The sequence below is a fragment of the Melanerpes formicivorus genome, unplaced genomic scaffold (genome assembly GCF_026170545.1).
Source record: "Melanerpes formicivorus ecotype bairdi unplaced genomic scaffold, bMelFor1.0.p_v2 SCAF_16, whole genome shotgun sequence".
NCBI classification, from domain to species: domain Eukaryota; kingdom Metazoa; phylum Chordata; class Aves; order Piciformes; family Picidae; genus Melanerpes; species Melanerpes formicivorus.
Window position 1 is genome coordinate 15,432,733 of NW_027142368.1, and position 26,660 is coordinate 15,459,392.

At 48.5% G+C, this 26,660-nt stretch overlaps 1 protein-coding gene across 4 annotated transcripts in view; it reads right to left on the minus strand.

Annotated features, from left to right (window-relative positions):
• NAV2 (neuron navigator 2) overlaps window positions 1-26,660 on the minus strand; it is a 353,869-nt gene that overhangs the window by 195,223 nt on the left and 131,986 nt on the right. For 2 of the 4 annotated variants that reach the window (XM_068148344.1, XM_068148343.1), the window contains exon 1: window positions 8,188-9,356. The exons of 1 other annotated variant lie outside the window; for it this stretch is intronic. In XM_068148344.1, coding sequence (XP_068004445.1) covers window positions 8,188-8,445 — 258 coding nt within the window. In that variant the 5' untranslated portion in view covers window positions 8,446-9,356. Of the gene's footprint in view, window positions 1-8,187; window positions 9,357-26,660 lie in introns of those variants that run through there. One more of the 4 variants, XM_068148345.1, reaches the window with a different exon arrangement.

Genomic DNA, 26,660 nt, shown 5'->3' on the forward strand with positions numbered 1-26,660 from the left:
GCAAGTAGAGAGGGGGTTGAACTACACAATTTTTGGAGCTCCCTTCCAACACAAACCATTCTATGCATGGGGGGGGGGGAGGGGGAAACCTCCTGATAAAAGCACATTTTGCAGTCCAGAGGTGAAGAAGTTCAGGGTATTGTTTTCCCACACATTGCTTCCAACTCTAAAGCAGCCCAAAAAGCTAAGTGAAAAATAATCCCAAGGGTCATACACCTAAAAATAATGTCAAGAGGAAAATCAAAATAAAAATAGGTGGAATCAGAATAAAACTTGAGCTCTCAGCCTGGTTTAAAATAAGAGCTGACCTGTGGGCCGAATTATTTTTAAGAGCCGGGTTATTTGGTTTAAGTTTTAGCAGTTATTTCCGTGCCTGTGCTCTGCACAACCAAAGAAACTGAGAATGTTTCCACAAACTCTTTCAGAAAGAAAACAATTCACAGATAAAATTAGAGGCACACAGGCAAGGGCCAAGTGTCTGAACTGAATTCCAGTTCTTGGTGAATGGAAAAGCAGCAACTTCCTGTTACAAAATGTACCAACGGTTTGTGTCCAGTCATACACACAAAATCTGACCAGTTCTATACTTCAAATAGAAGTGCTTCTAAAAATAGTCTCATAGTATCAGTCAGGGTTGGAAGGGACCACAAGGATCAGCTAGTTCCAACCCCCCGGCCATGGGCAGGGACACCCCACACTAGATCAGCCTGGCCAGAGCCTCATCCAGCCTGGGCTTAAACACCTCCAGGGATAGGGCCCCAATCACCTCCCTGGACAACCCAGTCCAGGGCTTCACCACTCTCATGGGGAAGAACCTCCTCCTCACCTCCAGCCTGAATCTCTCCACGTCCAGCTTCATTCCATTCCCCCTAGTCCTATCACTACCTGAGATCCTGAGCAGTCCCTCCCCAGCCTTCTTGGAGCCCCCTTCAGATACTGGAAGGCCACAATTAGGTCACCTTGGAGCCTTCTCTTCTCCAGCCTGAACAGCCCCAACTCCTTCAGTCTGCCCTCATAGGAGAGGCGCTCCAGCCCTCTGCTCATCCTCATGGCCCTTCTCTGACACAGCACCTCCACATCCCTCTTGTAATAGGAGCTCCAGAACTGGAGGCAGTACTCCAGGTGGGGTCTCACCAGAGCCGAGTAGTGTTCAAGCAGGGTATTTTTAGCCAGGTAAACTTCTCAGGAGACCCAGTCTGAGTTTGGTTGAGATGTGGGGGTTGGGGAACAAAGAAAAAATCCATTAATGGGTTCAATTTTAAGAGCACCTCTTGATTTATACCAGAACACAAAGAGAAAGCTGCCCCAAAGCTTGGATAAGCAGAAAATCAGTGGGGAAAACAGAAAACCAGAAAACACAGCCTTCTGTTAAAGGCCAAACTATCATTTCACTCACAAATGCATCTTCTTCAACAGCTCTTATGATATTTATTCTGTATGGCATGTTTGGGAAAAAAAATCAAACAAAACCTGATGGATTGATCAATTGCTTTGATTTCAATCCCTCCTTAATTTCTTCCATTTTGGTAGGAAAAAATGGACTTGCAGGGCAAAAGCATTAGAACACCTCCACAAACTGAACAGATTTAAACCTAGGGGTGAGATAATCTGGAAACAAACTACAGAGCAGACAAAAGTGTCTCAAAGGACACTTCAAAGGAGATAAAAGTCAACCACAACCAGCCTTGAACCCACTCTTCCTATCGCAATAAAAGGAAGACTGTGTGTTCTGATACCCTCTAGATAGAAAATGGAGACCAGCACCACCCATACTTGCCCCCCCCCCCCCCCCCTTTCTTTCTTCTTCATTTTTCTCAGGTTTTTTAAACTCAGGAAAGGTTCAGGTTTTGTTTGCCAGCTTCCCTTCTTTATAACTTCATTTCTTTTCCTATTTTCTTTCTGAGAAGTAAAGCTCAGGTCTCTTGCCAGGAGTTTTAAGCAGCAGAACCTGTTGCTTGCCTCTCCTACCACCCCTGTACCTCCCTGCATCTCGAGAAGATGATCCTAGGAGAGGCTTCACACCTGATTTGTGGTAAGAGTATTTTGCAGAAGACTGTAGCACTGTGATGAGCTCCATCTAGCCTGCCAGCACTAAGGGCACTTGTTCAGCCCAGCAATAGACAGATGCTTTTGTCTCTCAGTTGCATCATGTTACATTTGCTTTACACATTAAAACTGTTTTACCCACATTTTAACACTGACAAACTGGGGAGAGACCTCAGGGCTGCCTTCCAGCACCTGAAGGGAGGCTGGAGAGGGACAAGTGTGCCCTTGTCTTCCACACAAGGGGAAACTGATTTAAATTGAAGGAGAATAGGTTTAGATTTGATCTTAGGAAGAAGTTCTTCACTATGAGGGTGGTGAGATGCTGGAATGGATTGTCCAGAGAAGTTGTGGATGGCCCCTCCCTGGAGATGGATCAAGGCCACATTGGATGGGGCCTTAAGTATCCTGGTTTACTTGAGATGTGTCCCTGCCCATGGCAGGGAGATTGGAGCAGATGATCTCCAAGGTCTCTTCCAGCCTAAGCCACTCTATGATGGTTCTATGAAATTAGATACATCAGGGGGCAGTTGGAGAAGGGGATTTGCAGCTTCTCAGATGAAGCCAATTTCAGTTCACACAAGCCTCCAGCAGAGGCTCCTAAGAGAACCCCAAAAAATTATATCCAAAGGGAATTTCTATGGCACACACACTGGACAAAGAACTCTGGGAAAGGCAAGAAAGAAATGTCTAAAAGCTTTCAAAGAAATTCACCAGTGCAGGCAGGGAGGCCAGGAGAAAGACTGTAAGAGGAGAAACTAAATAATGAACTCATTTCTGGTTAGAGGAGAGCTGGGCCAAAGCATCCTGCTCAGTGCTGCCATCCATCAAGCGTCAGAGCAGAAGGTGACAAAACTTATTTGGTCCAACAGGGACAAAGGAAGTGAGAGTTCACTGACAAAACACCATTTTGTGGAGTCAGAAGCACTTTCAAGGGCAAGGGGAGAACACATGGACACCACATGCAGGAGCATTTTGAACTGATTAACCAGTAGCAGCAAAGGAGAAAGATAATCTAATAGTCAGGGGACTAGAAAGTAATTTTCTATAGCACTGCAGACTTCCTGACCTTGGGGAAGTTTCTTTGTGCTTTAGCCTTTCATTGGTAAAATGAGAACAATATCCCTGCCTCTAAAGCGTGCTCTTAGGTTAAGGACATTAAAATTTGGAAGCCCTTTAGATGTTACCTATTAGCAGAGATCACAGACATAGCACAAAGGATAAATTACATTGGAAGGAGGCAAAAAGGTCTCATTAAGTGGGTGTTTCAAAAACACTGCCATGGAATGCAGAAAGTCAAGTCAATTCAACAGCAGCATTGGTAGCTCCACCAGAACTAGCTTTGGAAACCCCATCTCAGGCAGCTCAACAGTGAAGCTACTTAGCTTGGGAAGGAACATTGCACAGTGGCCAAATGAGCTGCCATAATTAAACTGAAATCAGAGGGAAAAGACCCCACTGAGAGCCCTGGGGCTGTTCAGCCTTGAGAAGACTGAGAGGAGAACAAGGTCTATAAATATCGGAGGGGTGGGTGTCAAGTGGAGGGGGCCAAGCTCTTTTCAGAGAGGCACAATAATAAGCCAAGGAACAACAGGTACAAGCTTGAACACAGAAGATTTCACTTCAATATCAGGAGAGCCCTGGAGCAGGCTGCCCAGAGAGGTTGTGGAGTCTCCTCCTCTGGAGACTTTCCAACCCCACCTGGATGCATTCCTGTGCAGACTACCCTAAGTGATCCTGCTTGGGCAGGGAAGTTGGACTCCATCTCTGGAGGTCCCTTCCAACCTCTAAGGTACTGTGATACATTTTCACTCAGGCAGCACAGTTAAAAACTGAAAGGAAGTTCGAATCCAAGTGACCTCTGGCATATTCTGAATTGAAATAATGATAATAACTAAGAAAAAAAATAATAAATGAATGATCAAAGAGCCTCCTGAAGTTCACAGTGCCAGTGTCTGGCCCAACAGACAGGACTTTTTCAGACCAACTAATAAATACCATTTTGTATCCGAGCTCTCTCTCTCTTTGCTATCTACTCCACGGAAGTTCCTCTGGTAACAAAGTTAAATATTTCCAAAACAATGCCCTCTGAACGTGGGTGCAACTTACTGGTGGTGTTTTCAAAGCAGACAAAGGCAGCAGCAGTGCAACTGTTGTGGCCAACACAGGGAATTTCATGTGGAAAAATGAATGGAGGGTGGCTACCAGCGACAACAAAACAGGGACGGGATTCATCGACCCAAGATTTCCGACCAGCATTTGCAGGGAGCTTGGTGCTGAAGCCCTCAGACCTCTCTCTGGCAAGTGCCTCTGAAGAATGCTTTTTATAAATTGCACAGCATTTCAAATAACACAGTGCCCTTATATGGCCTTAAGGCTCAAAATTTCCAGTTGCTGTAAAAATTGAGCTTACACATGTGAAACCCTATCGAGAGGAACAATAAAAGCCAGCAAACTGTTGAGGTCTCTGCTAACGCACTTCTCAAGTGGGGCACCTTGATTCTCAGCTGCTTTGAAAAGATGAGTGCCTTAATGAAAGTCACCTTCAGTGTCCATGTTCTATGAAGAATCAGGGTCAAGGGAGGTACCAGATGGCAACAAAAGAGCTGATGAAGCTAAGAGGGGTGTGCAAGTGGCTTGTGGCACTCCAAACCAGCATAAGATGATGAGCATCAGTCTTCACACTGTGACTTCTGCTCTATGCACTACAGACAGCCTCTTCTCCAGCATAATCACTGAAGTGCAGGGGGAAAGGCACACAGATGTTCAAAGTGGGAGTCCATCTACACCATGATGGGAGAGAAAGGTCATATGCACAAACAGTCCAAAGCATTCCACCTATATGTTTCATCCCACGGAGGTGGTGGAGTCCCCATCCCTGGAGGTGTTCAAGAGGGGATTGGATGTGGCACTTGGTGCCATGGTCTAGTCATGGGTCTGTGGTGACAGGTTGGACTCGATCTTTAAGGTCTCTTCCAACCTTGGTGATTCTGTGATACTGTGATCCCTCCCAGTTTCATCTCTTTCCCAGTAAGCAGATGCCCTAAACATGAGGTTAAGCTGCTCCCTGTCCTTATTCTGCACATGCAACTGAATTTTGTGTCATGTAGTGCAAAGAGGAGCAATTGCACCAGGATTAAGAGCAACTCCCGAAAATACTCCCAGAATCTCCTGTGGCTTGTTGGTTATGAAACCCCTCAGAGATATGATAGGAGTTCAAATTCCCTGGTGTTGAAATAGCAGCTGAACTCAGATAGCCCACTCTGAATGACTGCTCTGCCCACTAAGCACTGAACAAAAGCAATGCTTCTCTGCCACTTGTGTTGGAAGTGTCCTGATAGCACCTCGGGGGTCGATACAAATAGCTCCTGCCTCCAAGTCAAAGAGATGGCTTTGGGCTCAGCTTCAGCAAGGAACACGGCACAAGTTCAATAGACTTTGGTCTCTTTGTTTCTTTGGAGTTTTTTGATACAAGTGTCACAAGCTCTTCTTAAGTCTCTCTCCACCCACACAGGAGGATATTATGTCCTTCTCCATGAGCTGCAAGCTCCGTGTGGGGACCAAGATCTACAGAGGACAGGTGTCAAAACATTTGATATTGCCCCAGCTTGTGGATCTAAACTCAAAGTGTCACCATAAGGAAATAATTTTGCTCCCTCACAGGGGATGCCAGGTGCCTGCACAGTAAAATGGCAAGGGCCACCCTGGAGCTCAAGATGCAGTGTCCAGAGGAGCAAGTCATCACTGCCATAGGACGTGGTTATGATTCTGGAGATATTTGCTCCTGCTACAGTGTGTAAGACTAAACCCTACTGGGCTTACTGTCAGAAAGCACTGCTGCACCTGAACACAGCTGAAGGTTTTCCAAGATGAAAACACTTCAGCTGCTGCCATACCATCTGGCAGCTGTCCATCCATCCTGCTCCTCCTCCCTTGGGAGGGACCATAGGAAAAGAACAGAGCCCTGGATACAACCGATCTGGAAAATTCTCCCTTCAGATATAGGCCAACCTTCCACATTGCTACCTGGAATGGCAAGACCCTGCCTCCTTATGTGGGCAGAGGGATCAAAGCTGGATCAATAAGAATAACAAGAGAGGACTGTGTTTATTCAAGATAATGGACAGTAAAACAAACCTCACTGCTTCACACCTTAAAAGGTGCTGGCCATGTGCTAAGGCTGCTACCCAAGTGAGCTTACTGAGCATGACAAAGCTTAGGACTTCTCCTGCTGCTGAAATCAAAGTGCAAAATGACCTGAAATTCCTCTGGCCAAAATCATTCCTTGTTTAAATATAACAAGTCATCATGAAGACCCTTTCATCATCAGGATATTAAAAAGCCCCCAGCACCCTAGGGTTTGTGTGGAAGGGTTAAAACCACCATAGCATTCCCTTCACTGCTGCAAGCAGCTACCACTGGGCAGGATCTCTGCTCATAATCTGTCACAAAATGAGAAAATCTTTATGAGTAAGAATCACTTTTGCAGCAATACAAAATCTCATCGTGAAACCAAGAAGGAGCAGCATTTAATGAGGCTCTGCTGACATCTCACAATCACAAGGACAGACTCCGGCACAAGGGAGAAAGGAGTACTTGTTTCTCCCTTATGAACAAGATGTGGTGGGCAGGTCAGCCTGTCTGCTGCCACCACCCTACCACCAATACTTGTCTGCCTCCTTTTCCTGCTCCCAGTCCCTCAGGAACTGCTACAGTCAGAGCTGTCTGGCCCGAGCAGCCCAATACATCACCCTGCCTTCCAGCAGTGAAAGTGCAGCACATCCTAAAATTCAGGGCACGGGGCCAGACCTGCCCAACCAGTAGTCACACTTGCCTTAAGAGAATGGGGTTATGAGGCCATAGGTTTCAGAATCTAGACCACAGGCGCCACCCATTATTCCTTGAGGAAGGAAAGAGGGGGGAAAAAGGCTCCATATCTGCCATGATGTCCCTATGCCAGTAGTATAACGGTATCGCCTTCTGCTGGGCTCAGACCTCGGTAGAAGCAGCCTGCAGCGTACACGACTGTTGCCAAAAGACACCAACGCTGCTACAGAACCATCCCTGCGCCCCACAGATGAAGGCTGCGGGCTGCAGCAGCCCCGCTGCGCCGCCCAGCCCCTAGTACGCTCACACGCGGGGGGCTGCTCACACACACGGGAACAGCTCACGCACCAGGAACAGCTCACGCACCAGGGCTGCTCTCATACACCGGGAGCCGCTCACACACAGGGGGCTGCTCACAGCCACGGGAACAGCTGACAGCCCAGGGCTGCTCCCGCACACGGGGGGCCGCTCGCCCGCGCTGCGGCGGAGCACGCCGGGGCACCGGGGCACCGGCGCGCCGGGCAGCGCCAGCCGTGCTGCAGGCGGTACTGTGCTGACAGCAATGAAAGCAGCTGAGGAACGGTGAGTTTCTCCTCCATACAGAGGAAGCAGCACATGTAAAAATGGGTTATAAACTGATCAAGGTGAAAGAGAAGACCAAAAAATGCCTGCGGATCGTGAGCTGCATTTGCGATGTCATGCACATGGGGCATTAAACCAGACAGTTCCGGGGGGGTATTCATTTCCTACAGAACCCATGGAATTCTGCTGCACCGAGGATGGCATGCATACTGTGATTTAGCAGCAGGCACTGCCTCCCATTCACTCCACACACAACTACAACTACCAAACGTTCGCTGCTCCAGCACAGTACATGACCAAACACAAAACACATTGGTAACAGCCAGCAATCTCACCCCATCCCAGGCACGCAACCCACCCACCACAATTAGCACCTGCAGAAAGAACACAAAGAACACACCCCACAACCAACATCTCTACCTTCTCCCTTCTATAAGTCACCCAAACTCAGGCAGAGGCAATGGAGAAGCAGCATACACAGCACCATCCCTCACCACCCCAGCATCAGCTCCACCATGCTGACAAGATCAGAGAATCACCCCTCAGTCACACATCCCACCATGCAGAATATAAAACATCCCACCACTGCAGACAGATGTTATTACACAGACACACACACACATCCCTTTTCCCACTGCAGCTCCCATCAGTGATCTCCCTCAGAAAGCCTGCTGCACACATTCAATATAGGAATCAATCCTCAATACACCTCCCCAGCACTTGGTGCCTTCTAACCTGGGTGTCAAATCCATTTTCTACCGAGCTACTCTTCCTTGGTGGGAGTCCATCTCCTGTGTTTTCTTGTCCAATAGAAGATTTGAGAGGAATCTGGCTGGAATACAATGGCTTCGTCACCTCCACCTTGTTCCCAAACTTCAGGTAACAGGGCTGTGGGATGGTCCTGGCCGTTGGGACATGCAGGATTGGAGCAGCGCTGTGTACGGGTTTAGGTAGTCCCGATTTCATTTTGGAGGCTACCAGGATGGCTGGCATTTTCTCTTTCTGCTTTCCTAACACGTTTCTGTCAGCAGCAGCAACGGCAGAGACAGCAGGCAAGGAGAGAAAAAGGGCACGTTGGGGAAGCTGCTCTACACTACAACAGTCTGCTTTACTGCAGGGAGCTCCAAAACCAGCTTAGAATAGAAGAACAGCAATAAAAAGGATCATAAAAATAATAATACTTTAAAAAAAAAAAGATAAAAGCACACCACCACACACCACTTTGAGTCCCAAAAATCCCCTGCCTTTATGCCAGCCTTCCACCTGTTCCCTCTAATTTTATTTTCAGTTCTTCACCACTGTCCTCCTTCCTATCTCTGCTGTTAATTTGAACTCGCTCCTTTCCTTTCTCTGGCTGACTCCTGTAAAACGTTCTTCCCTGGGAAACGGGAGACTTTCACTCCATTATCTCGTCACTGCATCTCCAAAGTGAGGCAGCCTTTTGGAAGGGAAGAAGAAGAAAAAAAAGAAGGCAGGAACCTGCTGCTGCATAAAGCTTCCCCTTCCGCATGCACTAGAGAGCGAGCGAGTGAGCGAGCAAGCAGGATTTCCAGCTTAAGATGTCTTTCTTCAGTCTTAGCCAAGAAGCAGATGTAGCTCAGTGTGTTAATGACTGATGCCCTTGGATACGAGCCTTAGAGAATCAAGCTTCTTAAGCCTTAATAGCTGTGAACAGGACAACGATGCTGGAGCTGAAGGAGAAACGTCCACTGACAGCAGATTTAAACAAAAATGCGCCAGCGGCCACAAAATTTCCCGGCTCGCCTCGGTGCTGAGCGTGAAAACCGGGAGGAAAAAAGAGAATAAAATAGTAATTACAAGGGAAAAAAAAAAAAATAAGGGAAAAAATCATTCAGCTGTCAGACGGAAGGGAGACCAGCCGCCACCTCATTTTCGCCCTCCGGCAGTGGAGCGGCGGGTTCCCGCCCGGCGCATCCCACTCCTCTCCCGGGCAGCCCGGGGCGGGGTGATGGGGGCGGCTCGGGCGGGAGGCGGCGGCAGCTTTGCCGGTAGAGTGCAGGCAGGGCGGCCCTCGGATTGGTCCTGCCCGCTCCCAGCACGAATTAAAAAAAAAGAAATAAATAAAGAAAGAAAAGGCTTTTCCTCCGCAGGGGGAGGAGCGGCTGCGAGTCCTGCGGCGGGTAGGGAACGGGGCTGCACCGCGGGGCCCCGGGGGAGGCAGCGAGGATCCGGGAGCTGTACGGGGAGAGGTCAGTACGGGTGGCTGCCGCTTGAAATTTAAACCAAATCAAATCAAACAAAAGCGTTTTCAAATACAAACACCTGGAGATGAGTCATTGTTCGCGGCTGGTCGGGAAAACTCCCGCTGCCAGCATCAACCGGAATGTGAGTAAGCAGTGAGTAACCAGCCCGGTTATAGCCATGCTTGGCTTTGAGGAGCCTTCGGAGTCACAGCTTCCTCCTCACGCTGTGCTGCAGATGCCATGATCCGTTAGAGTCCCCAGGTCCCTCATTCCTGCTAAGCATGACCCACTGTGCAGCTGCACATGCCCCTGGTTCTGCCCACAGAGCTCCTAGAGGGTTATCAGCCTGGAAGCTCAAGCACCAAGAGATTCCTTCAGACTCCTAAGGGGGTCTTGGCAGGGGGACATACACTGCCCCAGTGCCTAATTGTCATCTAGCTTGTAATGACAGCTAAAGGTTTGAGTGAGTACATGGCCTTCCATGCTACAAGAAGGACACTGAGGTGCTGGAGTGGGTCCAGAGAAGAGCAACGAAGCTGGTGAAGAGCCTAGAGAACAGATCTGCCTGAGGAGTAGCTGAGGTGACTGGGGTTATTTAGTCTGGAAAAGAGGAGGCTGAGGGGAGACCTCACTGCTCTCCCACCAAGGGAGGTTAGGTTGGACAGCAGAAGACACTTCTTTACTGAAAGGGTTCTGAAGGATTGTGATAAGAGGCTCCCCAGGGAGGTGGCTGAATGCTCTGTAGGAAGCACAACCCCCACCACCCTGCCCTATCCAGACTGTGAGAAGTGCTCAGAAAAGGAAGGCTGAAGCATGCCCCACCACCCATTAAAAGGGGAGCTGGGGCCTGCCTATCTGACACCCTGACCCTGAGAAAGTTTTCAAGGTGCAAACCCCAGGTTTGTACACCTGGGTCTCTTTCAGAGAGGAAAAAGAGGCCCTTGTGGATTGCAGGTGTCAGAGGATTAGGTAGCAGGACTTGGATAGCATGTTAGAAAATGGAAACCTGAGGAGACCTTCATGCCAGGTCTTCCTGTGGATGTCATCTTACATGACTCACCCAGGGTTACAAAGCAAGTGGCAGAACTGGAAATGAACTGGTATTAATTTGAAGAGGCTCATTCCTGTGGGTGGTGTTAGGAGCATCTGCTCCCACCCTAGTCTCTTTTATCCACTGATCTCAAATTGGAAACTGCACATCTCTGCCCATCCATCCGAGACAGATCTTCTAGCATCTACCCCCCTGTCACAACAGCAACAGGGTGTCAGTGTGAACACAGATGTGTAGATTCCCAAGCCCAACTACTTGATGAAGAAAAGCAGATTTATTTTATGAAAGTACTGGTAGTCATGGGAGCAGAAATGTGTCAAATGCTGCAGCACCATCTCCCTGTGCAGTGCTGAAACCCCAGCCTTGCTAGCTAGAAGAACGTGGGGCTGAAGAATGAAACACTTGAAAAAGATCCAAGTCTGAAAAGAAGGCTAATTTTAGGTCTGTAATAAAAGACAGCAACGTTTAAAAGCTATTAGAAGATCTAATTGACAGCTTTATGTTCTGTTCTTCCCTTACACGTTTCATGAGGTTCAGGCCACTGACCCCAGATGCACCAAAACTTGCCAGGTTTTGTTGGTCTGTCCTCATCTTGGAAAGCCAGCTGGGGTGCAAGGTACCAAAACTGACACAAAGCTCATTTGAGCAAAAGAGAAAGATTCCTTTCGTTGCTCCCTGTGGTGATGGTAGATTGAATATTCCACAGCTAGAGGAAACTATTTCTTGGTGTCCAGTCCTGCCCACTGAAGGGAACGTGATGTCTTCTGAAGACACTCAGCCCATGCTCCTGGCAGCTGTTTTGCCAGACCACCACCATGGAGCCCTTCTTCAGCAAAGCTGAATGTGGACCTGCCTGCTGAAGGACAGCATAGGGGAAAGAGACCTGGGTGCCCAGGTGGGCAGGAGGAAGCCCATGAGCCACCAATGTGCCCTTGGGGCCAAGAAGGCCAAGGGCATCTTGGGGTGGATTAGAAAGGCTGTCATTGTAAGGTCCAGTGAGGTGCCTCTCCCCCTCTACTCTGCCCTGGTGAGGCTACATCTGGAATAGTGTGTCCAGTTCCAGAACCTTCAGTTCAAGAAGGACCTCAGGGAATTGCTTGAAAGAGTCCAGCACAGAGCCACAAAGATGCTGAAGGCAGTGGAATATTTCTCTGCTGAGAACAGGCTGAGGGAGCTGGGGCTCGTTCGCTTGGGGCAGAGGAGCCCGAGGGGTGCCCTCATTCCTGGTGATCAAGATGTGCAGGGCAGTATTGAGAAGACAGAGCCAGACTCAGCTCAGGGATGTTCAGTGACAGGATCTGGGGCAACAGGGGCAAGCTGGAGCAGAGGAGGTCCCACAGGAACACAGGGGAAAACTTTTTCCCTGTGAGGGTGCCAGACCCTGGAGCAGGCTGCCCAGAGAGGTGGTGGAGTCTCCTTCTCTGGAGACATTCAAAACCCACCTGGATGTGTTCCTGTGTGACCTGCCCTGGGTGATCCTGCTCTGGCAGAGGGGTTGACCTTGATGATCTTCTGAGGTGCCTCCCAATCTCTAAGATTCTGTGATCCCAAAACAAAGCCAATCAACAGAACAAACCCCAGGGACAACTGCTCTTGAGCAGATGATCTGTAAGGAGGAGATGAATGTTTCTGCAACAGTACATCTGCAATGCTGCCTTTGCTGCTCATGAACCATCAATTAAACTGAAGAGGGTCTCCAGACCCAAGTGGAAAGAAAATACCTAGATGGATTGCATGTGAGTCTTGCAAGTAAAATTAAAAGCTTTGTGAAATGTAGTGAAGGATCAGAGAACCAGACCTTGCTTTCAACTTGTGGTTAATATCCATCCTCAAGGAAGCCAAATGTTACATTAGTGTAAGTGGAAAAACTATGGAGAATTATGATGTCAATTAGAGCACCTTGTTAACTGGTCTGCTGACTCAGAACTGCTGATGGAACTAAACTCAAGGCTTGGAAATACCCTGATCAATGCTCTTCCTTCTCCCCTTGTCTTTCAGGCTTTACAGATGAATCTAAGATCTCCCAGAAAATCATTTTAAGCTGAGAGGAAGATTCCTGAAGTGTCACCATGTACTGTGACTCTCAGAAGCCTGAACTACTCTCACAAACCCTTCCTTGTCCAATGTCACTAGTGCCAGGCAGCCAGCTGTCCTATAGAGTGTGGGCACATTCAGCCTTGGCACAACTCCATCAACTTAAGAGAAGCTCTGACAGGAATAAATATGGGCCTATTTTTGGTACTGCAGGCATTCTGCACATCTATCTTTTGTCCCTGGGCAGAGTATCCAATATTCACAGACTGCATTGGGTTGGAAGGGACCCTTGAAGGTCATCTTGTCCAACCCCTCTGCAGTCAGCAGGGACACCTAGATAGGCTGCCCAGGGCTACATTGAGTCTGATTCTGAAGGTCTCCAGGGATGGGGCCTCAACCACATCCCTGTGCAACCTGTTCTAGTTCATGGTGAGGGAAACCTGAATCTCCCCTGCTTCAGTTTCAAACCATTGCCCCTTGTCCTGTCACCACAGGGCCTTCTAAACAGTCCCTCCCCAGCCCTCCTGCAGGTCCCCTTCAGATCTTGGACATGCAACTGCCTGATCCCACCTACAGACTTACTATTCTGATTTCTCTTTCATGAAATTGTAAAGGTGTAAATGGGATCAAACTTCCTCCTTTTTTGCTGTTGTGTTCCCAGCAGCAGAGGTTAGAAGAGAGGAGAGTGGGTAGAAGCATTATATAAATTGGCATCCTCTCACCACTGCAATTACAATCTGTACATGTGAGTTCTTTATATAGAACAGAGAGAAAAGGTTTGGTTCTGTTCCCAGTTCTTTTCACAGAAATCTTGTCTGCATCACACTAATTCTGATCTAAAATCCCTTTTGTAACCCCCTGACACATTTCCAGTTCTTGCTGGGTTTAATTCCACCTCATTTTATAACGGTGCCATGTCTTAAACAAACCAGCTAGGTTCCACCTGGCCACGAACAGCAGCTGGAGGCTTTCAGGAGGCACACAGAAACTTCCACCAGCCACACTAGTGACACAGGCAGAGCCTTGGGCATGGTGATACAGAATGGCACCATTTTAAATGAGCATCTTCTGAACAAAGCCTGCATTTCATCCTGGTTCTCTACCAGAACACTTCATAGGTTTGCAAGCAGGAACAGTAAGGAGCTGGTATCACAACTGCACTGAAATTCTTTTCCTACCTTGTTCCAGACTGGATTTTTTCCCTTCCTGGTGCATTTATCATTGGACTATGTGGCCATCTTACAACCATCTAACTCACAGAATATTTGTGGTTGGAAAGGATCTTCAGACATCATCTTAAGTTCAAATCTTCCACCAGAGCAGGATCACCCAGGGCAGGTCACACAGGAATATGTCCAGGTGGGTTTTGAATGCCTCCAGAGGAGGCTCCACAAACTCCAGCAGTGCTTTGCTCAAAAGCTACCTAAGTTTCTACTGTCACAGCAAATGCATCTTTGATTCCATCACGTTCCCATCACTTTTGGTCTGTAGCCATATCAGTTCCTCAGAATCTCATCAAACCTGGGCTCAGCCGGCTGGAGACAGACATACTGACAGGTTCTGTGAGTGGCTTTGAGAAGGTTCATCTCTCTGACTTGGTATGTAGAGCTCATTCCTCAGACTTAAACTCACCAGGAAGAGGAGGGAAAGGGACAAGGAACATGAATGCCTATTTCAATGAATGCTTTCTGCAGTGTTGTAGGATTCAGATGCACATTGGGACTGCTGTTAGACACTCTTAGAGTGTCTAGAGGTAGAGTGGACACTCGTGCTCCTAATGGACCAGCTTTGTCATACCAACCTAGAGCTCACTTCAACTTACCTATGGCTGTGACCCTAAGAAGAGACATTGCCTTTCCATGCCACAAACACCACCTGGATATATATTTCAATCCCATTTCAGAAAGATCCTTGCAGATCACATCTTCCTGACAGAGATGTGCACCTGGGTGTTCCCAATCTATCCCTGTGCCCTGTCTCCACAAGGTTAACAGTACCAGCTCCTGTATTGTTTTATGCCTGCTTTGACATTGCCTATGGCTTCATGCATTTGGAAAAGCAAAGCAAGCATCTGTGACTAATGAGAACAGCAGAGAAGTGAGGCAGTGATGATCCAAACACCACAAACCACTCTTGACTTTAAGAATCCTCAAGTTAAGATGAAATTTGAAGAAGAGGGCCTAAAAAACCTGCTCTCTTCCCTGTGCTGCTATTCTTTTACCTTCTCAAGAAGTGGCAGGGAAAAAGAATATCCACTGCTTAGCAAGCTAACAATCTCCTCATCAGGGAGTCACCCTCTGTAACCTTGCTGTCCCTTACTGGCACACCTCAAACACCTGCTCCATCATCTGACACAGCTGTCAGAACCTAAAGGTAGAATCCATCTGAGAAGTGGATTGGAGGAAAAGGCTGCATTTCAAAGCCTTTTTATTCATCTGGATCTGCTTAATCATTCCAACCCAGCCTCAGCTGTCACCAATCTCTCCCACATCAGCAGTTTTGAACAAACACAAATTGGCCAGATTATCATTAAGCAACTTCAGCTATTTTGTAAAGAGCAAAGTGTCTCTATTCAAACTAAATGGTGAGAGTCAGATTTTCACCTGCTCCAAATCAATGAGGTTCCTCTACAGCAAACATCAGAATCTGACTTCCAAATTAGAGGTATTTATCAAGAGCTTCCATAGATAGCTGTTGCAATCCTACCCTATCCTGTCCTCCCATTATCTCCCTTCCATCCCTGCACATCACCAATCAATTTGTATTAAGCAAGTCCTCTTGTAGGCTGAGCCCATCCATCCAGGGCAGCCACTGACACGCAGCACAGCTCTGCAGTCGTGCAAGTAGGGCTCATGGTGCTCTCCAGCTGCCAACTCCATATCAGAGAACAACAAATATCATCCCACACTTGCAGGCTTTGCCAAGGACACTTCACAAGCACAAGTCTGCAGGCAGCCACTCTTCCCGAGGAGCCAAAACAAAAAAAGGCAAGCACTCCCACCAGGCACCCATTCAGGAGCAGGCTGCTGCTGGAGGTCACCTGCAAAGCACCATACAATGTCACAGTGATTAATTGCAGTGTTCCCAACACCAGCTATTTCTGAACGTGTTAGCAGGGACACCAACAAACTGCCCCTGATTGCTCACCATGGTGCAAGAGGGAACACAGAAAGCGCTGAAGGCAATACCCTGCCAGGAATGCTGCCTACCCCCACGGCTCCCTGAGAGAAAGATTCTCCTGATTTGATCACAGAATTACAGAATGGCAGGGCTTGGAAGGGACCTCAAAGGATCATCAAGTCCAACTCCCCTGCCAGAGCAGGATCACCCAGGGCAGGTCACACAGGAACACATCCAGGTGGGTTTTGGATGTCTCCAGAGAAGGAGACTCCAACACCTCTCTGGGCAGCCTGCTCCAGGGCTCTGGTACCCTCACAGGGAAAAAGTTTTCCTCTGTGTTCCTGTGGGACCTCCTCTGCTCCAGCTTGCCCCTGTTACCATGCCTTATCCTGTCATTGGACATCCCTGAGCAGAACCTGGCTCCTCCCTGCACTGCCCTGAACATCTTGATCACCAGGAATGAGGACACCCCCCAGGCTCCTCTGCTCCAAGCTAATAAGCCCCAGCTCCCTCAGCCTGTCCTCACAGGGAGATCTCCCACTGCCTTCAGCACCTTTGTGGCTCTGTACTGGGCTCTTTCAAGCAGTTCCCTGAGGTCATTCATGGACTGAGGGGCCCAGAACTGGACACAATACTCCAGAGAGGTTCTCCTACTGCTCTACTCTGGACCTACTTACCATAGCCCTTCTAATCCACCCCAGGATGCCCTTGGTCTTCTTGTCCACAAGGACACATTGCTGTTCATAGAAGACAAAAGTACATCCTTAGAAGCTAAAATTTGGGGCAAACTACTGGGGTCCTACTGAAATTAAGTGAAAAATGTTGGTTGCCATTTCATCTTCAAGATTTACACACAGGTAACTCAAGTCAGCCTCCAGATCAAAAGCCAAGGCCGTCCTTGACAGCCAACATCCAAAGAAGCCAATCTGCCACCTCCACAGTGATGCTCCATCACAAGGCAACTTGAGGAGGATTCCCCCACAAACTGTGGGCAGCCCAAAGAAAACAGTGATGGTTTTCTGATTAGAAATCACCTCTACATTGGAGGGAGAGGTTTGCCTGCACCTGACAAACACCATGCTCAGCTTTACACCAGAAAGTTTCATAGCTCCCTTGGCAGGAAAGCACAGAAGGAACAATGATTCTTTAGCATCCCCAGAAAGCCACTGCAGAAAACTCCAGGCTGAGGTGCTGCAGGGCCACCCTGCAGCCTCCTGCATGGCAGTGCTGAGCTTCCTTTCTCAGCATTGCCTGGTTCCCTTTGTTCTCTCCTCTCCCATCTGCAAACTGCCAACTAACTCTCCTCCTGGTTTAATATTGATTTTTCCAGGCTTCTGCAATATCCACCCCCCAAAAATGATCATAAACATTCAACTAACTGGATGCTGTCCTAATATTTTGTTTCATACCAAACCAGAGGGAGGTCCCCAGGGTCATGATTCATGACATGTTTGTTGCCTTAAACACCTTTGATATTTCAACAGTTAATCAGTTTTACTTTTCCAAGGGGACAGGATATTATTCCCTCCTAAGGCTTCCTGCCTCCCTGACCTTTACCCATGATGCTGCAGTGACTCACACTGTTTAAAGCTACAGAATAAGGACCTGGCAGCATTGTTTTTACCTTACACACTCCATCATATGATTTTGGATAAGGCTGCTCTCTGTGTTTGGAATGTTTTTGGGATGGTGTCAGTGTCAAAACACCACACAGCCCTAATATGCTGCATCACCCCCAAGGAAGATCTGCCTGGGGTTTATCACTGAAAACCAAAGAACAAACAGAAGGCAGAGCACTGGAGACTTCTGTAGTTCCCATTTCCTCTTGTCATTTTAGTAGTAAGAGCCCTGTAATACACAACCTTGTTTTTCAGGTATATGAAATTCAGTTGATGCACCCAGTTCTGGTGTCCCCAGCACAAGGAGGACACAGAGTTGCTGGAGTGAGCCCAGAGGAGCTCCAAGGGGTGGAGCACCTCTGCTGTGAGGAGAGGCTGAAGGAGCTGGGGTTGTTCAGCCTGGAGAAGAGAGGACTCTGGTGGGACCTTAGAGCTGCTGAAGAATAGTTGAAGGGATCCTACAGGAAGGACTTTCATCAGGGCATCTACAGACAGGACAAAGGGGAATGGTTGAAGCTGAGGGACAGCAGAGTTAGACTGGAGCTGAGGAAGTTGTTCTTCAGTACAAGAGTGATGAGACTCTGGAACAGGCTGGCCAGGGAGGTTGTGAATTTCTCCTCCCCAGGGGTGCTCATGGCCAGGCTGGATGAGGCCTTCAGCAGCCAGCTCTAGGTGAGGGGTGTCCCTGCCCATGGCAGGGAGGTTGGAGAAGATGATCACTGAAGTCCCTTCCAACCTGAGCCATTCTATGGTTGTAAGATTCTCTGCATGCTGAGACACCATCACCTCCTGTATGAGAATGAGCTTTGTTTATTCCAGCAGTACAACAACCTTTAGTCAAGCTGGTCCCAAAGTCAAAACAAAAAAGGCAACTCTCTGGAAACTCAAAGCACTCTGCTATAAAAGCAGGAGTCAATCATTCCTGTCAGAGCATTAGTGTGCTATTTGCTGTTGGCAAATGGGTCACCTTGTCACAGGCAAAGTGCTCATCAGATGCTCTGCTTCCTTCTCTCCCTGCTAGCATGTGAATCAACATTACAGATGCTGAAGGAGATGCTGCTGCATTTCAAACTGCATCCATCTGTTTACCTTCCTAAAATGAATTTAAAGAGTGGGCTATGACAAACACATCTGCTGCCTCAGCACATCAACAAAGATCAGCTGGAAACTAACTGGCAAACGATAAACCTGTTCAGACAGCAACCCACAAGGAAGTTTCAACAGATGTGTGACACCAGTTCCACCTTCAGTTGTACCCTGAGACTTTGCAGCATTGAGGCAAGTCCTGACCTCACTCCTAACCAGCTCTGTACCTCCACATCTCTCTGTTACTGCCACTGGGCACCCATCTATTCAACTTTGTCACAGCCCAAAGACCACCTGCTCTCAAGAACAATCCAGTGTGGAGCCCATAAAAGTCCCTTTGTAGGAAGACTTCAGACAGCAGTATGGCAGCAAGGAGTTGTTAATGAGCCAGGAAGTACAGGAGATGACAACTGCATTTCTCAGGAGTGAAACAACATGGATTTTAACAGAGAAGAAATTGTTGCACTCTCACTACACAAACTGGAGCAAATGCTGCCCAGATCAGCAGGATGGTCAGGCCTGGAGCACTTCCCCTGGGAGGAGAGACTAAGCAATGGGGCTTGCACAGCCTGGAGAAGAGATGACTTTGGGAGTATGTAGCAGCAGCCCCTGCTACCCATGGGGAGGTTATGGAGGCAGCAGAGCCAGGCTTTACACAGCAATACCCCTGGGAGGACAGGGGACAACAGGCATAAATTGCATCAAGAGGTTCAGACTGGCTACAAGGAGAACCTTTCACTCCAAGGACAGGCAAGCCCAGAGAGGTTGTGCAGTTTCTGTCCCTGCACATTTTCAACACCCAGCTGGAAGAAGCCTTGAGTAATGTGGTCTGATCTCATAGCTGATCCTGCTTTCTGTAGAAGATTTCCAGTCTAACCTTCTAAGAGCCCTTCCAACCTGAATTACCCCAGTGACTCCTGAATAAGATAAAAGGTAGACTAACAAGATAACAGAGCATCCATTAGCACCCCTTGGAAGAACCTGAAGTGAAACCCAGCTACAAACAGTCATTTGGTGCCACACAAGAAAATGCTTAGGCAGGAGGTCCAGCAGAAGACACCAGCAGAACAAATCTTAGGAAGAAAACTGCAGCACATGTTGAAGTGTGATTTTTCTCCCAGTTCTTCTCCCACATCTCTCACAAACACAAATGTGTTATCACTTGGAATTATGTGAGCAGATGCTTACGCTTGCGACTGACATTCAGCGGGCCGGCGGTAACGGCAACTCGGACACAAAACGTGAAGCACGAGGCACTTGTCCATCCCAGAGGGTAATGAGTGTGTAAACCACAGCAGCAGGACACTCCAGGAGGTGTCTTTGCTACCCACTGCATTCTCAGTAACGTTCTTGAGGTATCCTGATTCCACCTGCAGAGTGCAGGTGAAGAGCTGGCATAATGTTAAGACAGGAAGCACAGAGGAATCTGCCACTGATCTGTGGCCACCAGAAGAGGCTGGCAAGAAGACAGTGAGATACTGGAGCTCACACCCAAGGAGTCTGCCACATCCACATGAGAGGTGAGGAGAACACACAGGGGGAAAGAAAGGCAGCCACTGGGGACTGTGGTAACACCCAGCTGAGAGGCAAGAAAGATGCTTTGGCTAAATGCACAGGAAGCACACTCTGAGGCAGACCTTCAGTAACAGAAATGAGTATGTGATACACAATACTACAGCACAAGCTTTGAAGTGCACCACTCTGCAGCAGCAGTGCCACTGCTCTGTGTGTCTGTGCAGGAGAAAGGAAATTTTCTTTGCTGTAAATAGCTTGTGCAGTTCCTGGCAGCGAGCTGTTCCTGTCTTTTGCCAGTTACAGACTCAGATTAAATGCCATATTAAAGTCACCTCGTGCAGTTTGGGACCACCTGGTGTTAGAAGAGCAATTTGAGGATGAGCTGCTGCTGCTAATGATCAGAATCAACACACTGAAATAGCAGCATTCACTTCTAAAAGTGAGATGATTTCCTGCTGCAGGCTTAACTTGCCATTGCTCTCCCCTGCCAACAGTTATCACTTTCAGTCTGAGGATTCCTGGACTGAACCTTTGAACAAAGAAATGCCATCATACAGAAAACCTTTCAAAACATTTTGGGTCACCATTCTGGGTCTTTCAAAATAAACTCCTTGATTCTTGGCTGGTTACCTTTTTTTAGACCCTCTGCACAGATACAAAACATTTGTGTTTCTGCTTTGTCTTTTCTCCTTCACTTGCAGACAGCCATGGCCCTTTCCAAAGTCATCATGTTTCCACCATGATGTTGGGGGGGGACAACAAATTCCTCTGGAAAGCCTCCCTTGCTAGTCCAGCAGTCAAATGCCACCACTGTGTGTGCATATGCATGCGTGCACACATCCTGTGAGCTGCATACAAATGTGGTGATGTCTCCTTTGGCCTGGGAGACCCAGAGCAGCATTGCTGCATCCCAGGGAGAGGGCCAACAGGGTTTGCAGCACAGCAGCACGAAGCCAGCTCCAGCCTCCCTTACACTGTGCTGAACAAGCTGTTCCAATTCAAAAGAGTCATCAGCAGGCTGTATGAAAATCAGAGCACTAGCAAATACCCAGGCTTTAACCTTGCATTAGCAAAGATCAATGAGAATTCACCACTGTAAGCCCACCAGGAGCAGCACTCGCTGCTCAAATGCGCTGGGAGCGCTGCGAGAGGCAGCGCTGTGCCTGTGCCACTCGAGCTGCTCACAGGAAGCTTTGAACCCCATCAGGGAATAATTAAGTCTCAGATATAATTTTGATAAACATCATCACCATTTTGTTAAAGCTGACTGAGATTTCCCACTCTAATATCTTGTCCTCAGCTGCTGGTCATAGAACTATCACAGAATCAACCAGATTGGAAGAGACCTCCAAGATCATCAAGTCCAACTGATTACCCAACTCAAACTGATCAGCCAGACCATGGCACTAAGTGTCTCATCCAGGCTTTTCTTAAACACCTCCAGGGACTGCTCTGGGTTGGAAGGGACCTTTAAAGGTCACCTACTCTAATGCCTCTGCAGCGAGCAGAACATCTTCAACTAGATCAGGTTGCTCAGAGCCCCATCCAGCCTGATCTGGAACAGTTCTAGGGTTGGGACCTCTACCACCTAGCAGTGATTATTTGTTGCCTGGGAACACAGCAGAACTGCACACAGCTCACACACCCCATCCCTGTGCCCCACACAAACACCTCTGTGGCCTGCCCCAACCCTTTCGGTATCACCAGGATGCGCAGCCCTCTCTCTGATAATCCTTGCAGGCACAGAAGAACCCTGAAGTCACCACCTCACAGTGGTGCTGGGCCAAGTCCCACACACTTGCCCCTCTTTGGGGAAGGAGCAGGCAGAGGCCCATCTCTCACAGCCACGTACCTGAAGAGAGCAAGAACATGTGATCAGCTCAGCTGGGCTCAGCACCCAGCACCGCAGAGACCCCAGCTGGGAAAGGCTTGCTGCAGCCACCACCACAGCCTTTGCCACGGCTGCCCGCCAGCAGCTGACAGCCAAGCCTTTTCCACACCTATGCACCATGGCACCTGCAGATGGGTCACCAAACCTCTGACCCAGGCCCAGCAGCAGCCAGGCCCGCTCCCCATGACAGCCTGGCGTCTCGTCAGCCAGCCTTGGCACTCACGCCCGGCACCGGCTCTCCGAGGAGCGAGCAGGCAGGGGGAACAAAGAGCAGATGGCTTTCCCTATCTCCACAACAATTTAATCACCCTGGTCTTGACAACGCTGACGAGCTCCATGCCACCCACGGCGCCTTGCCAGCCACGCTGCAAGGTGAGGGAACTGCCCTCCTCCAAGGGCAGCCCTCGCCACCGCCCGGGCTCAGCGAGCACTTGAAGGGTCCGCAGCCGGCGCACGAGCGGCACTTACTCAACTTGAACTTCAAAAGGAGAGCAGAGCAAGACAGATCCCCCCCAGCACAGGAAAAAAAGGAAGAACACTTTATACTGCAAGGAGAGCTGTGACACTGGAAGTCAAGAGCGTGGGATGAGTGCCCGGCGCTGCCGCCAAGCTCCCCTGCGAACACAGGCGAGCTGGCCCTGGCAGCTTGGCAAGCGCCTGCGAGCAGGCTGCCCAAAATAGAAACAAGTAAAATTAGTTGCTGCTTTGGAAACTGATTTCTTCGTTTTCTTTTCATGAACTGCAAAAGCAGATAAAAATATCTTCACACTGTCCAGGGAAAGGGGACAGCTATGGTAACGGCAGGCCCCAGATCCTGAGACGTTAGCAGATGGAGATCTCATTTAAAAGACAGAAGTAATCGGTGCAGGGCATGCCTAAGGCCAGGCTCCTCTGCTTTAGGGGACATGGAGATGCATTTATTTATACATGGACAAATCCAAAGGAAGGCAAAGGCAGCAACTATTCTCCTGGTGAAGAACAGACTACTAAATGTGACATTGGGTGGTGTTGGATGATAGGTTGGATGCCATGATCTTGAAGGTCTCTTCCAACCTGGTTTATTCTATTCTATTCTGTTCTGTCTTTTATCAGCCCCAACCATGAAGTTTAGATTAGTCATGCTGTGAGCTCCTTAGCAAGAGAAAACTAAAAACACCCCAGAGCACCACAGTTAATTTTGTGTTTCCCAAAGGGTACAGCTAAGATCAGCTCTCTAGGCGAGTCCACAAGCAAGGCTTCTTTGGCACATCTAGGGACTGAGACGCCTGGATGCTGCAGCAGTTCAACAAAGCAGCTCTAATTAGTTCCAAAACGGCATAAATCACAAGAGGGGAGCAGGTGCAAGTGGAGATAGTCAAAGTTCAACACATGGAAAAGACAAAAAACACTGGGGGGGAAAGAAAAAGGTGGGATGTGCAAAAGCAAGCTAATGAAGAGCTGAAATCAACAAAGCATAATAAATAGCTTACAGATAAATATATATAAAAGCACTCTAAAATAACAGCTCTGTCTCCTGATGTGAATCTCTGTTTTGATTTCATGTTTACAGCACAACCTAGTCCCAAACAGAGCAGATGAAAAGTAGGGAGACTCATGCAGATAATGATGACAGAAGGAAGAAATCCAGGAAGGTTCTGTTTGTCTTTCCTTTTACTGTCACTATTTTCATTCCCTGCCCCACACACAGGAGGGTGAGGGAACTCTAACGCTGTTTGCAGCTTTGGAAACAGCTCTGATCCAAAAAAACAAACCCCAAATGTTCATCCTCCTTTCCATATTGTGCTTCACCACCTAGAGTCAGAGCACAAAGGGCAGCAGTTCCCCCATGTGTGTGTGCATGGGCACACACACAAATCTTTGTGCAGCAGAGCTGTGCTAGGAGCAGATAATTACAGCAAATAAAAGGCATCTCTGAATATAACAATGTGGAAGCAAATTAAATTGCTAAGGACATTGGCTGGAAACAGTCCTCAGAAACAAAGAAGCAGCCACATTAGAGCAATCTTTCATACTTGCATAAAATAAGTAATTGAGTCATGGACAGGCTAAAGCTGGGGAGCACAAAGAAAGAGCACAAGTCAAAGCTGGAAACTATCCCAATGGGCCCCTCTTTCAGCTCCCTCTGCTTGCTGTTCTTCCCACTCAGGGTTTAAGCATGGCACCAAAGCTGGTTATTAGTCTGTAATCAAGGCCATTAGGGCTCTTGAATTCAACCTGAAGACATAGTTGGCAAAAGCTGGTGAGGCAGCAGCAGCAACCATCCCCTCGGAGCAATCAGGGCACTGCTTCATTGGATGCTGGTAGGAAACTGTCCCTTTGTGCCAGGAGGCCTGCAAGAGGGTTCACTCCAGAGAAAATGTTATCTTACACACTATAAATATGTGAAAATAAGATTAGAGGCAACTGTTGTGGCAGCAATTAGCTTGCCCTGTCAATACACCCCCTCACACTCTGCTCAGATTTTCAGCTCACTAGGGTCTCAGAAGCAAGAGCGGCATTGCCAAACCGCCCCCTCCCCGCGTTTCCTGGCCACTTCTGTTACCCAAAGACTGCCCTTGTCCTCACCTAACTTCTCTTTGGCCATCAGACCGAGAAGCAAGCATCCCTCCAGTCTTTGTGAAGCCAGGAAGAGCAGGACAGCTTGCTTACTGCCATTGTGCAACTCCATGGCATGGCAGCACACGTCATCAGTGGCAACACAAACACAAATCTGCATTTGTTTGGAGCATTTCCACTGAAAACTCAGTGCAGACACTTGTCAATGTTCCCTCCTGCCCTACTACATACTATTAATAATCCTAAGCATTTTGTAAGGTAGTTGTCTGCATTCATCACTTCCAAGCAAGTAAGAAGTGCACCGAGTGGGAGGGGAAAAAAAGAACGAGCACCCAACCCACATTTGTGACATTACTCAGGGGTTGGATATTTGAACTACTCCTTTCCCAAGGGTTCTTTTTTATTCACCTTGTCCATAGGTGCCTTAGCCATGAATGAGGATCCCAAACTGGGGCCAATTACAAAGGAGCTGCTACAATATCTAAGAGATGGGTAAGGGCAGGCTGCAAAATGTGACTGCTAGCCAGAAAGCTCTCGAGGGGTCAGGCACAGTCAGCTTAAAGGCAGGCAGAAAATGTCAGCTTGCCCCACAGTTACAACTTGGCTGGGCACTCTCAAGAGCTAGGGGTAATGTTATTTCTCCAGTAATATAGGCAATAGGAGACAAAATCCTTGGGCACTAACTTCCAGATTTGAATAAGGATGGAGAGAAAATCCCAATCAAGACCTTTGTGCTGTCATTTTGTTTTTAGTTCAGTCCCTGGAAGCACCTCCCAAAGATGACTCAGTACCTGCAGAGTGATTGTCCTCCAGGAGATGTTCCAAGTACAGAAATCTTACATTCTTTGTCCTCTTATGAAAGGGTCTGCTGAAATCCCCAGGCTATGGTGACTAGAGATGTTTAGTTGCTGCCACCCTTGAGCAGCACCAAGTAGCCCAAGGTGCCAGTGAAAGAGAAGGTGGTGGCCATGCCATGGCCAGATTGCATGCCTGCAGTCCAGCCACCTGTGCAGAGCAGGGGTGGAAGGCTGCACCCTTCCGGGGGACATCCCTGGCACCCCACAGTCCACTCCCACTCCCAGATGGCTTCCAAACATCCCTTCCAACAGAAATTTTAGGATATTCATGATTAAGGCACAGAGCCCAAATCTTTGCCCCCCAGCCAGGAGGGCAACACCTTGGCCTCATGCAAAAGGCAGAGCAAAGGAAGAGAGGCAGTGTCGCTCCCGAAACACAAATAACCAGAATAAAATATTCCTGTCCTACAGCAAGTCACCTGAGCCTTCCACACACCAACCACCAGCTTGTTCTGCTGACAGCTCTGTGTTTACACCTGCTGCTTTTCCTCACCCCGGGTCTGGCAGGCATGGAATGGAAATCATCTGTGAGCAGACAAGCGCCGAAATTAACGGGAAGGAGAGCAGCAGCGTGCCAAAGTCCCAGGTAAGGGCACAGGCAGGCTAAGGGCTAGCATTTCCAGCCTGCTGAACACCAAGCTCCCACCTTGAGATTTGTGGGTTTTACAGAATGGCTTAGGTTGGAAGGGACCTCAGAGCTCATCTACACCAACCTCCGCACTGTGGGCAGGGATGCTTCTCAACTAGAATTGGTTGCCCCAGGCCTCATCCAGCCTGGCCTTGAACACCCCCAGGGAGAAGGCATCCACAATCTTCCTGGCCAACCTGTCCCAGAACTTCTTCCTCAGCTCCAGTCTAACCCTGCTGTCTCTCAGCTTCAAACCACTTCCCCTTATCTTGTCTGACACCCTCAGGAAAAGTCCCTCTTACAGCCTTCCTGCAGGATGCCTTCAGCTATTGGAAGGCAGCTCCAAGGTTCCCCCCCCAGTCTTCTCCAGGCTGAACAACCCCAGCTCCCTAAGCCTATCCTCACAGCAGAGGTGCTCCAGCCCTTGGATCACCTTTGTGACCTCCTCTGGACTCACTCCAGCAGCTCTGTGTCCTTCTTTTGCTGAGGACACCAGACCTGGATGCAGTATTCCAGGTGAGGTCTCACAGGAGCAGAGTATTTTGTTGTTTGCTTATGACTTGCAAGATGTCCCTGGGACTCTGCCTGTAGCAACACAGTAGGCTCCCAGCAGCACTGGCATTAAACAGCCATTTCTGAAGCCCAGC